Here is a 13,922-nt window from a genome sequence, read left to right on the forward strand (position 1 = left end):
AGGGGAATTCGATAGCTATCTCTAATGACACCTATCAACTATTTACCTAACTAATAATTACAACTGACTGTTGACTGTAGTTTTTAAGAGTTCTAAATCAACTAGGTCTGTAACACCGTGTTATGCATGATGGCTTTAATTACAATAGTTCTTGTTCTTTGACATCTGCTCTCCTTCTGGCGGTGGCTGTGATGAGTCTTTAAAGTTCCATGTTTGTCTTTAATGTTACATGTTTTCAATCCCCTGAAACATAGGAAACTGCCCCTGTTTGTTGGTCCTTGGTTTGCCTCAAAATATTCGGATCCCAAAGAAGCATGTCTTTATCCTTTAATTACCCAATGCCACGTCCTGGATGTGCTGTCCACCGTTTCATGTACTCTGTCCAAATCATTAATAATCTCTTCACACTTGATAATGTGATGCATAAAGTTATCAACGTATAGCTTTGAAGACTTTGATTCAACAATATGAACGATATCCTCATCAATATAAAAGTCAACATCTGCATTTAATATAATTCCTCCATCATGATCAATTGCATGAGTCTTATGCTTGTATGTCATAACTTCTGATAAGAATAGCTTCAACTGATGCCTATATGCATCCTGGTTATTTTTTACAAGAGCTTCATCATAGTTTGGTACTGAAGGAGTAATAAATTTAGGACAGGCATATATAAAAAAAAATTCGCCATACACAACCTCATCACTTCTCTGCATTCTTGCCATAAAGCTTTTAATAATTTCTTAGTAAAATCTCCATGATTTTTCCTTTGAAAAAACCAGTTTGTACTATAACATGAAATGCATTTCCAAGCCTTCCGATGCATCCCAGTAACCACTGGTTTTTAAATGCTATGCAGATCTCTGATTTACCCTTGAAGGCTTTGCCCGATTGCTTTTTGTTTCCATCAAGGTTCTATCTTTTTGTTTCATTGCAACCAGTTATCCCTCTAAATTTTTCATTCTGAAACTCATAGCTTCATGGACTGTCTTCAGATAAGCAACTTGACAGAAAGCTACATCTCTTTTCAGAATAAATACTCCTGCCAATCCATCATCGTCCTCAGTAAATCTGCATCTAATATCATCTGGAAAAAAAAAAGGAATGAAATGATTTAAGTTTCATCAAGAAAAATATGGCAAATCAATGTCATCACTCCCCTCAAACCGACAGCTTTCAGAACTGAATCACATGCATCTCCGTATTTGCAGTTGCTGCATAAGCATGGTTTGATCTGAACAGCATTAACGCAGGCTTCTTCAGACAGTTTTTTAACAGTTTAGACTTCAGTGATTTGCAAAGTGTGGGACGATCTTCCTCTGATAGTTGAGGTTGTGCCTTATCTAACCACTGACAATAGCAACGAGCTTGGTCGTGGAAAGAATATTCCCTTCAAAAACTTATAGCACATAATACCTCCCAGGTTGACCTGAACCTGGTAAAGAAAGGGACTGCGATGTATAATCTTCCAAGACTCGTTTCACCTTAGCTTTAGCCTTCTTGACTGATGATTCAGTTGGGCCTTCAAACAGAACAGACTCCTCTACAACTACATGGTAAATCTTTGGAAATATTGAGGATAGGTCATCATATAAAGATCGACATAACTTTGAAAATGGACACCATGAAGCGTGAAACAGCACCGCCATGTGGACATCATGATAACATAGCATCTCCAGTTACCGCCACGACATGACCTCTTTTCCTCAGGGCTTGCACCAAGTTAAGTTTGTCTGTATGTGGGGATCTTCCCATTACACAAATCTTGTTCACAAATTCTAGCCTCTCGTCTTCACTGTAGCGGCGAAAATCCCTACCTTCAATGATAGCATACTGTTCTGTGGCTTCGGCAAGTAAAGTGTGCACATAATCTGAATCCTCTGAAACATTGAACCAGCTTCCAGCACCTAATGCATAGGATAAGGAATCATTAAATTATCCATCTCAATCGGACCTTCAATCTGCGTTTCACTGTGACTGATCAAAGACTAGACTGCATGATAGCTGCAGAACCCCGACAACACTTAAAAAGTTAAAATTAAAAATAAGCTAAAACCCTGCCATATCTTCATCATCCCAACCTTCCATCCACGGGATGGCTTGACCTTCCAATAACCTTGACCAAAAACTGACTGTAAAACCCTGGCGATAGCTCGGTCTTGAGGTGCTTTTTGGCTCAATTCAGACGGCGTGCGACTGAGACACGCCTGTAAAAGGACTCAAATCTTATGCGCATCGGTTTCAAAGAGGACCACAATTTTGAGACTTGGGTATGAAACAGTGTTTTGATGGACCTCCGTTGGTGATCATGAGAGCCTGCCACCACAGCTGTGAGCGCAAAGTAAAACTACCACTGGGACATTCCCCGTCAAAGCATATGCAGACAAAGGCAACCTTGACTTCCATTCGACTTCATAATAATTTATATTACCGCTATCCCCTTTTCGCACATATATATATTTATCAATGCATCCCTCAGGAACAACCTTTTCTTGGAATTTGAAATATCTTCCATTCCATTCCATGCCCCTGTCTCAATCTGCTAGCCCGAGATTCATTTGATTTGGATCAGATAAGGTCATCTCTTCCATCCACTGCTCCACTAAGAACACTAATATGTTCATCACTTCCGGGTCTTTTTTGCAGTGAGGTTAAATTGGGAACCAACTGCAGCAACTGGACTGTTAGGCACATCAATAAAATGCCAAGAAATATAGTAGTTATCCTTTGTCAATTGAGCACGCCGGCGGGCTTCAAGCTTCTGTAAAACATCATCCATCTACCGAAACCGCTCAATCCTCTATTCAAATTTGGCCAGGACATAAAAGAACAAGGCAATACTAATCGCGTAAAGACCACCAAGGTCCGCAAGGAATAATACAGGTCCCATGATCTCCTCAGTATCAATCTCAACAATATAATCAGAAATCTCATAAGCTGTAGCCCCTTTGATGCCAACAGAGCCTGCACGTGTCAAGATCGACATGTAAGACCTTACACATGCTATTCCCGTAAAATTCTTGCAGAAAATATGACAACTGGTGTGAGATGTGCTATGGATTCGAACAAATCCCCAATTTCGTAGCGCAGCCAGTGCAAAATATGAATTATGCGCTACGAAATCACCTAAAAGATGTTGCGCTGCGAAACTGATAAAGGGATCTATGCGCTTTGTCCTCAAGCTAGTCTGAGAAATTTTGGCATTAGAATTTTCAGTGATAACACCACCGACATGTCAACAGATGCCTATATGCATCTCTCACTAGGGTATCCATAGGAGAAGGTGAACCACTCATCCTGCTCATATGCCATAAGAGAAGGTGAACCACTCATCATATGCATATGTCATCAACAGTAGGGGAAGGTGAACCACTCACCCTACATACATGTGTTCGCAATCGTAGGGGAAGGTGAACCACTCACCCTACACACATGTTAACCACCATGGGGTATCACAAGGGAAGGTGAACCACTCACCTTGTACGCGGCGCACCAATAGGGGAAGGTGACTACTTACCCTATGGTCACTCATAGCTCAATAAGTACCCCAAGCCTTCAGGAGCTCCCAGAGCTCAATGTTCCATCTTAACAAAAGATCCCTTCATATAGGGGATAAAGCTAGGTTGATTTATGAAAATTAATGATATTGTTGACCAAATTGTTAATGGAAGCCTCAATAGCTCCACTCAACAGATATATTGACATAGATCTTTAGTAGCATTGAGCAATCTTATTATTCTTGCATATCTATTGCAGATAATACTTAATTGTTCTTACTCCCTCTTACTCAGGGAGACCACAAGCCTAAGATTGTCTTTCTAGAGTGCAAAGCATCCATCTGACAACCTGCTCATTTTTAGATCCATCCACTTTGAAGATAATTTATTAATACCCTCAATCATGCCATGATTCTGGCAGCGCTCTTCCATAAATAGGAATGACCTTGTTATACTTGCTAGGAAGATCCAACAAACAACTCCCACGAAGACTCAATATGTAATGATAAGTCTCTTATTCATTTTCTTCAAAGTCCGAAGGTAGCTTCAAAGAAGGTTCATCCTTAGATATAAACATCAGAAATCATTAATGCATGAGAATATTCTATCATGGTCCTATCCTCTTGAGGTAATAAAATAGGGAGTCTTCAAACCTTTTTCGAAGATCAGGGCCTTTTCCTTTTCTTCAAGAATCATTCCAATCATGATGTTCTAGACAACAATCATGGATTTATTGTAACATTTGAGTATTGAAATGGATTTAGTGTAAACTTTGCTTGCTATAAGCCATAGTAAAACATCCTCAGACTTATCATAGACTTCTGTAGTGTAGCTTCCGGATACATCGCATTCAGTTTGTTTATAGTCAAACTAGACTAGTTTTAATATGTAGTTTATAGACTAGTTTTAATATGTAGATTTTCATCAAGGCACATTTTAAATGAGGCACAACATACTGATTACAACTGTGGCATATTCTTCATTTAGTAAAGGGTCTTGGTGAGCTGATGTATTTATAACATTCTTGACAAGTCTCCAACCATAGCTCCTGTATGTGGTATTCCATCAGAATATAAATAATATTAGCAGTGTAGATTCCATTTTTCTGTAACATTTTGAAAATATGCCTTGTAGCTATTATTATTCAAAATAACCTTAGATGGCATACTATAACATGGGATGACACATTCTATAGTGAAAAATTTGTAGCTTTTGAGATCATCAATCAGTTAATGTAGGCTTGATATTTCAACAAAAGACAACAAGTCGAATCAAAGCACCAACTCCCTCATGGTCAATTGATAATGCATAAGATACAAAGGATCTCGACCTTGCAACACATATTTGTACTTCTGAATCACAGTAATCAACATAAAAATTATATACCTTTAAGATTGTTTCTTTAATGATGCTACTATAGGATTTGAGGGTTAGGTTAGAGGAATATGCCTTGTCATGATAGTCCTCTAACCTAACCCTCAAATCATGACAAGGAATATTCCAAGTAAGTCGAAGATGCTCGTAGACCATCTGTAAGGGCTTAGATGATGGTGTAAGTGATGCCACATTATCCTACAAGTCTAGGGTCATCTACCAAGTGCATGGTACATTTGTGGGGTTCGTTGGACAAAGGTGAACCAGGTGCATCTTTCTTGTCTAATAGGTGATCTCGAGCAATCTTTGAGCATATTTGGGAATCCATGGAGTGTTGTCTATTGTTGTGGAGGCCCATGGCTCTCAACACACACCCTACATGTGTCAATGTAGCCCTCTGGAGGGCTAGGACCCCATATAGGGAGACCAAACCAAAATGGAGACCATCTGCAATCTGGCATAAGATCCATTGCGTACTTCCAAATCTAATGTCCTATTGTCTTGGCTTATATTCTACATTTTATTCTTAACGTTCTATCTACAGTTACTGTCAATGTGATTGCTATTGGAAATCTAAATTGGAAATTTTCATTGGGTTGCTTAAAGGACATTGAAGTAATTGTGCTATGCATAGAACATACCATTGTTAAAAAAAATTAACATGGTATTAGAGCCCAGGTGAAGACAAATCCCAAGCAAGAGAGAGAAAAGCAATCACTAAGATAGATTTGTTGGACAAGCCTCCATGGCTTCTACATCCTACTTCAAGACCGAGGACAAACTCAATGACAAATCTGATTATCATGCATGGAAAATGACTTTGGAAGAGCATGATGCAATGGACCATGTGCAGGGAAAAGTGGTGGAGTCTCCTTTAGATGCATCAGCTGCTGCTAAGATGAAGTATAAGAAAGGTGAGGTCAAACCTAAGAAAATTATCATTGACTCCATTCAAAAGCATTTGGTTTCCTATATTTCTGATTTAGGAACATCTAAGGAGATGTATGATAAGTTGGTTGGGATGTTCAATGTGAACAATGCAAATCAAATCCTCTTTCTCAAAAGCAAGTTGAAGGACATCAAGATGGACAAAGGGGAGTCTATCCAATCCTACTTTCTATCTATTGGAGAAGTTATTGCTAACATGGAGCTCACTCTCATTGCACTTCGAGGTCATTCAAGACCTTGGGATGTATTTGTCATTACTATTCTCAACAATGACAAGATACTTGGTTTTGATGAGTTATTGGCTAGATGCTCTCAAGAGGATACAAGGATGATGGAGAGAGATAAGCCATCCAATGGAAATGAACCTACTTCCTTCTCAGCTAATGCAAAGAGGAAGAATAACACTGGTCCAAGAAGACAAGGTAAAGGATTCAAGAAGGAATTCAAAGAAGGAAGAAAAGGGAGGTGCTACAATTGCACCAAGTTCGGCCATTATGCCAAAGGGTGCCCTCACGAGCAAAGTTATCCAAGGGATGATGAAAACAACAACCACAACAATTTCAAAGGTAGTGGCAATCAAAGGAACAACAGGTTCAACAACAAAGGAAAGAGGAATGCTCCCATTGCTCTAAATGGAAATGGTCGACCTCCCAAGAGGACAAGAAATGCCAGGTATGATGAAAATAATGTTGTATAAAAACAAGATGAGTTTTATCTTATTTCTACTCTATCTACTACCTCTCCTCCTGATACATTGGATCATTGGTTGATTGATAGTGGAGCCTCAAGGCACTTCACTGGGTACAAGGAGGCCCTCTCAAATTTGGTTGAAAGAAAACTAATTTGAAGATCATACTTGGAGATAATGCCACCTACCCTGTGAAAGGGATAGGTATTGTCACTCTTCACTTGAATCAAGGTCAAACAATTCATCTTCAAAAAATATTGTATGTTTCCTATTTGAGGAAGAACATGGTGTTTATTTCTGCGATGGAAGATAAAGGCTTCAAGGTAGCATTCATTGATGGAAAGGTACGTATTTGGAAAAAAAAAACCCTAAAGATGCATTTACTCTTGGATTTAGGGTTGATGGTCTCTATCGAGTTGGAGGAAGTCCTCTGGGAGCTTTGGCAAGCGATACTTCTCTTCAATCTGAGCTATGACATTGGAGATTTTCCCACTTACATTACAAAACCTTACAAGGGGTAAGGAAGAAGGTCACAGGTATGCCCGAGTTCAACATGACTCAGGAAGGTTTTTGTCAGGGTTGTGCAACTGGGAAATGCACTAAGGGATCATTCTCTTCTACTGAAATGAAGACAATCAACATTCTTCAATTAGTCCATTCTAACTTGTCTAGTATGTTGCCCATAACATCATTAGGACGATACTCATATTATGCAATATTTGTGGATGACTACTCTCGCAAAACATGGATCTATTTCTTGAAAAGGAAAGATGAAGTGTTCAAATGGTTTTGTTCTTTCAAAGCATTGGTGGAAAATCAAACATTAAAGAAGATCAAGATATTGAGGACCGGAAATGGAACCAAATATGAATCAAATGAATTAAATGACTTTTGTAGAGAGGCTAGCATTAAGAGGGAGACAACTGTCCCATACACTCCTGAGCATAATGGAGTTTCTCGTGGCTTCTCTCAAAAGGAAGGAGTGGACTATGACAATATATTTGCACCGGTTGCTCAATATACCACTATCTAATCTATTATTTCTCTCACTGCCAACCAAGGATGGAGCCTACATCAAATGGATGTCAATATTTCTTTCTTGCATGGCTCGCTTAAGGAGGAAGTCTACTTGGAACAACCTCAGGGGTTCAAAGTACAAAATTGAAGGACACATGTATGAAGGTTGCAAAAATCCCCCTATGGGTTGATGTAAGCCCCTAGGGCTTGGTATGAGAGGATTGACAATTATCTTATGAAGTTTGGATTTACAAGGAGCTATTTTGATCCAAACCTATACTTTAAGGTTGAAAAGGACATGCCTCTCATTTTGGACCTTTATGTTGATTATCTCTTTCTGACTAGTGCGGACCCTCTCATTTATTAATGCAAAAGGGAATTTACTTTTGAGTTCGAGGTGAAGAACCTAGGATTGATGCACTACTTCCTAGGCTTGGAGGTCTCGCAAAAGCTAGGTAAGATTTTCCTTGATCTTTCTGACTAGTGCGTACCCTCTCATTTATTAATGCAAGAGGGAATTTACTTTTGAGTTCGAGGTGAAGGACCTAGGATTGATGCACTACTTCCTAGGCTTGGAGTTCTGGCAAAAGCTAGGTAAGATTTTCCTTTCTCAAGGAAAATATATTGTGAAGTTGCTAGAGAGATATGGGATGGTGGAATGCAAGTATGTGTCTACTCCGATGGAACTCAACTTCAAGAAGCTACGTGGAAGTGTTGCTGGGCTCGAATTGGAAAACCCTTCTTAGTAACGACAACTTGTGGGGGCCCTAATGTTCTTGGTAAACTCTTGTCTGGACATATAATTCTCTGTGAATACTTTGAGTCAATTTATGGTTGAGCCTCATCACATACATTGAGTTGCTGCTAATAATGTCTTAAGATATCTCTATGGAAAAATCAACTATGGGTTGAGATACACTGCCACGAATTTGAGGCATCATGGATATTTTGGTGTTGACTGGGTAGGCAGTGTGGTGGATCAAAAGAGCATGTTTGGATGTTTCTACTCATTGGGGTTTTCTTCGATTTCTTGAATGAGCAGGAAGCAGAAATTGGTTGCTCTAAGCACCACCGAGGCCGAATACATTGTAACTAGTATGACTATTGTGAAGCTATATGGTTGAGGAAGCTCTTGAGCGAGTTATTTGAGCACGTGTTGGATACCATCGTTATCTATTTCAATAATTAGAGTGGGATTCTCCTTCTAAAGAATCTTATGTTCCACGACCGCTCCAAGCACATTGGTATCAAGTACCTCTTAATCTGGGATATGGTACAACGGGGATCAATAAGGTTCCATCACATTAGGACTAATGAGAAGATCACTGACATTCTCATGAAGCCCTTTGGGGAGGTCAAATTCTTAGCCTTCCAAAAGAGACTTGGAGTCGTGGAAGGACCCTCTCATGAGGGTCCTGCTTGAGTTGGACACGAAGCTCTAGGAGCTCTTGGGGACTTGGGGTACTTCTTGGAGCTATGATCCACCATAGGGTGAGCGGTTCACCTTCCCCTAAGGTATGATCTGTACAAAGTGAGTGGTTCACCTTCCATTGTGATACCCCATGATGGTTGACATGTGTGTAAGGTAAGTGGTTCACCTTCCCCTATGATTATTGACAAATGTGTGTAGGGTGAGTGGTTCACTTTCCTCTACGATTGATGATATATGCATAGGATGAGTGGTTCACCCTCTCCTATGGCATATGAGCAAGATGAATGATTCACCTTCTCCTACAGATGCCTTAGCATACATCCTACCCATGTAATCTGGGACTCATGGGAAGTACCTCTCATCTAGCCAATGAGTTGGGAAAAGTGGATAGGGACCATAGCACTACAGATGGATGCATCGCGTACTCCCATACTTCTTGTTGAGCCTCAAACCTGCACTTCTTTACACATCCTCTCAGCCTCCTTTTTGTTAGGATATTCCGACACATAGGAAATAGTTAAGTTCAACTTGGTCTAGTATAGAGATAGGTAAAGTGTGTTTCTTTACCGTTGTACATTTTGTAACTTACAATCCGACGGTCACGATATGTAGTGATCCGACGGTTCACTCTCTCCTCGGTATTACCGACACTTGATCCGTGGCTTGACACCCGATTGGTCCATGAGTTATATTTAAAGCGCATGGAGGGTCATTGTTCGGGTAATCCGTGCATGAGAGAAGCTTATGTAAATTTTCATTCTTTGATTAATAAATTGCCTGTAGTAGCCACGTTGGCGCAGGCCGTGGACTGTTTCCCTCTTTGAGGGTTTTAACCACGTCAAAAATACTGGTGTATTGATCTGTGATCTGGTTGTGAGCGGTGTCCTTTTGGTGTTCTTTCTGAGGAACTTACCCTGTAAATTCCTACATGGTATCAGAGTTATTTGAGGGCCGCGTCCGTTGGTGATCCAAATCTGAAGCCGGTAGAATTGCATCCGACTGCCGTTTCCTAGATCTGCTGTTTCTGACTGCTTTCGGGTCGAGAGGACTGCTCTGTTGTGTTCGGAGCATCTGTTCCAGTGAGGAACCCCTTTCATTTCACGCGAAAAGGTTTCCGGTAGCCCTAGCTGCGTCATTTTTAAGATCTAGAGGTATACAGTCTTTATTTGCAGTTTACTGTTATTTTCTCTCTGCTTATTTCGGTTTCAGTTTATTTAGCCTTTTTTTACCCGGATCTATACCTTTCATTTCTGCGTATGCTCTTTGCCTTGCGACTCTGTGCGATCTGGGCAAATCAGAAACAAAAAGGAAGGATTTTTCTCATGCGTATGCTCTTTTCCCTGCACCTTAGTGTGATCTCGGAAAATCAGAAACATTGAGAAAAATATTTAGTTTTTCGGCTAAAGCTAACTTTGAGCCGCAAGGTTCATTTTTTAAAATATCTAGTTTTTTGGCTAAAGCTAACTTCGAGCCATAAGGTTCGTTTTCTTTGCATGTCCGTGTTGGGTTTTGTGTTTTGTGTTTTGTAGGGAAAAAGAGCTTTCTCAAGGCAAGCACGCAAACCAAGGCCCCCCCCCTCTCTCTCTATCTCTCTCTCTCTCTCAAATTTTTTGTATAGATCAATTGGTTCAAAGCTATTTTAAGAGAGTAGAGGTCTTGGGTTCAAGTCTCCATTTTGTGGGGGCGGATTTTTTCATTCCCGCACATTCGCGCACTTTGCCGGCAACTTCAACAATTTTTTTTCAAAAAGCCATAACTTCTTCATCCGAAAGCCTTTTTCAGAGCCGTTTTTTTTAAAACCGCCTAATTTTTCGAGATCTATCCATTGGAACACTTACTTTCAGCATCTTCAGCTTCAGTTTGTTTTTTAAAATGGAAAGTCCTTGCCAAGTCATTCTTGACAGCACTAACTACTTCCAATGGATATCCTACATGGAAGATTTACTTAGAAGTAAAGGTCTCTACAGAATAGCCACAGGCCAAGAGAAGAAACCAAAAGATGAAGACAAGACTGCAAAATGGGAAAATAGACAAGATCAAGCACGTGGTTTGATAGGGATGTCTGTTTCTCCTGATCTTAGATTCCATATTGCAGAACTTGATACTCCTCATGAAGCATTGGAACAAATCACTAAAGTTTTTGGGATTAAAAATGAAATTAGAGCCCATCAACTTGAAAATGAGTTTCTTACATTGGATCCTAATAATTTTTCTTGCATTGAAGATTTCTTGTCCAAATTCAAGACCCTTAGATATCTCTTGTAAGGTGTTAAGGTTAAGAAAGAAGATAGTAACCTTATTTATTCCATCCTTACTAAGTTGGGACCAGCCTACTCTGTATTTGTTTCCACTTTCCATTCTACAAGGGAAGCCTTCATTTGTCAAGGAAAAGACTACAAGGCCCCTTCCTTTGACTCTTTTTGTGATTCTTTAATAAGAGAACAAGAAAAACTCTTACACCTTGGTCTTCTTAATCTTGGAAACTCTTCCAAGAAAGCGTTAGCCGCCTAGCAACAACCAAATTCAAAGAATCCTAAGAAGTCCTATCCTAAAAAGAATGGTCCTAAACCAAACAAGGGTCCTAAGCAAACTCAGCCTCAAACTGAAAGATCATTTCAGCAAAATGATAAGACCAATAAAAACAAATGGAAGAAGACTGATAGACATTGTAACTTTTGTAATCGAGATGGCCACTTAGAATCTAAATGCTTTAAGAAGATGGAAGCCTTGGAAGCCGCAATGAAGAAACATAACATCCATGTGGAGCATACTTCAACTTCAACTCTAGGAATGGCACTTTCTGCATGTCGTTGTCAATCATCTCAGTCTGGTTATGCATTAAATGTATCTTCTTCTTCTCATTCTCATGAGTGGCTCATTGATTCTGGAGCCTCTTATCACATGGCCAAAAACCAAGCCATGTTTTCTTCTTTAAATGATTGTAACACCAAAAATATATATGTTGGTGATGATAGATCTCTTAATGTTGTAGGGACTGGAACTGTTCATCTAGACAATGGTCAGTTTAATGATGTATTATGTGTTCCAACCTTATCCTGCAACCTTCTATCTGTATATCAGATAACTCATTCAGGTGAAGGTAAAATTGTTGAATTTTCACCTCATGATGTTGTAATCAAGGATCTGAGAGATCCTAAACAGATTCTAGCTATTGGTATTGCTGATGATTCCACAAGGTTGTATAAGTTTCACAACTTTGGGTCATCAAATCTTCCCTCAGTACTTGTTGCTCATAATGATGAAGTGAGCAAACTTTGGCATGAGCGATTTGGTCACTTAAACTATCGCTCCCTTCAGCATCTATGTAAAGAAAATATGGTGACAGGTCTTCCTATGGTATCTTGCAGAGATGGTGTTTGTTCCGGATGTGTACTCGGAAAACATCATCGGGACAGTTTTGAAAAACGTGCCTCTTGGCACGCCTCAGCCCCTTTACAGCTTGTGCACAGTGATTTATGTGGTCCACTTCCTGTTGCTTCATTCTCTGGCTGCAAGTATTTCTTAACTTTCATTGATGATTTCTCCAGACGCACTTGGGTATACTTCTTAAAACTCAAGAGCCGAAGTATTTAACACATTTTTGGCCTTCAAAGCCTTTGTTGAAAAACAATCTGGACATCAAATTCTTAAGCTAAGAACTGATAATGGTGGAGAATATGTTAAAAACACATTCATCAACTTTTGCACCGAAAATGGAATTCAAATGCAACATACTGTTCCATACACTCCACAACAAAATGGTGTAGCTGAAAGGAAAAATCGCACCTTAAAGGAAATGGCTAATTGTATGCTGTAATCTAAAGGACTCAGTCTTAGTTTTTGGGCCGAAGCAATTAATTGTGCAAATTATATAATAAATCGCACTCCTACTAAGGTTCTAAAGAATATCACTCCAGAAGAAGCTTGGAGTTCCATTAAACCAGATGTAAGTCACTTTCGTGTTTTTGGAAGTGAAGCATGGGCCCATATTCCAGATGAAAAGCATAAAGCTTTAGAACCTAAGAGTGAGAAATGTACTTTTGTTGGATATTCTGAAGATGTAAAAGGTTATAGACTTATTCCATTTAAGTCCAAAAATGTTATCATTAGAAGAGATGTAAAATTTGATGAAAATAAATCGGCCTGCGAGCCTAGTCCGGCGGATGTGCCACCTCTTCCTATCTCTTCTACTTTTGAAAACATTTCTTCTTCAGATGATGAAAGTGAGGATGACAATCCTCCCCCACCTTCTCAGGATCCTCAACTTCCAAGATGGGTCCGTGCTACTCGGGATGCAACAGGTGATCTTGCCGGTGATCCTACAGATCAGCGACGTACACGTTCTCAGTTTGAAAGAGCCTCTTCTTTACTGGCTCAAGCTCCAGTAAATCATGATCCTGACACTTTTGCAGAAGCTTCAGGCCATCCACATTGGGAAGCAGCTATGAATGAAGAATATCATTCATTCTTGGCAAATGATACATGGGATCTTGTTCCTCTACCAAAGGGACGCAAACTTGTTAGATGTAAATGGGTTTACAGAACCAAGTATGGACCAGATGGGAAAGTTGATAAACATAAAGCTCGTCTTGTTGCTAAGGGCTTTTCACAGGTTGAAGGAATTGACTACACTGAAACCTTCTCCCCTGTTGCCAAAATGAACTCTATCCGCCTTATTCTTTCCCTTGCTGCCTCTTTAAAATGGAAAGTCCATCAGATGGATGTTAAATCTGCCTTCTTGCATGGGGACTTGCATGAAGAAATCTATATGGAACAACCCATTGGCTTCATCCAAACAGACTCCAGCCTTTTATGTCGACTTAAGAAATCTCTTTATGGTCTCAAGCAAGCTCCTCGGGCTTGGTATGCCAAAATGGATAGCTTTCTTTTAGAATCTGGCTTTTCTAGGTGCTATTCTGACAATACTGTCTACACCAAGAAAGTGGGCAACTCTCTTATCATC

At 39.8% G+C, this 13,922-nt stretch overlaps 1 protein-coding gene across 1 annotated transcript; it reads right to left on the reverse strand.

Annotated features, from left to right (window-relative positions):
* Positions 1–320: 320 nt before the first annotated feature.
* Positions 321–719, reverse strand: LOC149251530 (uncharacterized). Its single transcript, XM_089453914.1, has one exon. The coding sequence runs from the start codon at positions 717–719 to the stop codon at positions 321–323; it is 399 nt and encodes a 132-aa protein (XP_089310040.1).
* Positions 720–13,922: the final 13,203 nt, after the last annotated feature.

Source organism: Pinus tabuliformis, chromosome 7 (assembly GCF_031772625.1).
Source record: "Pinus tabuliformis cultivar Carrire ecotype Pingquan chromosome 7, CPIR1, whole genome shotgun sequence".
In the NCBI taxonomy this organism is placed as follows: domain Eukaryota; kingdom Viridiplantae; phylum Streptophyta; class Pinopsida; order Pinales; family Pinaceae; genus Pinus; species Pinus tabuliformis.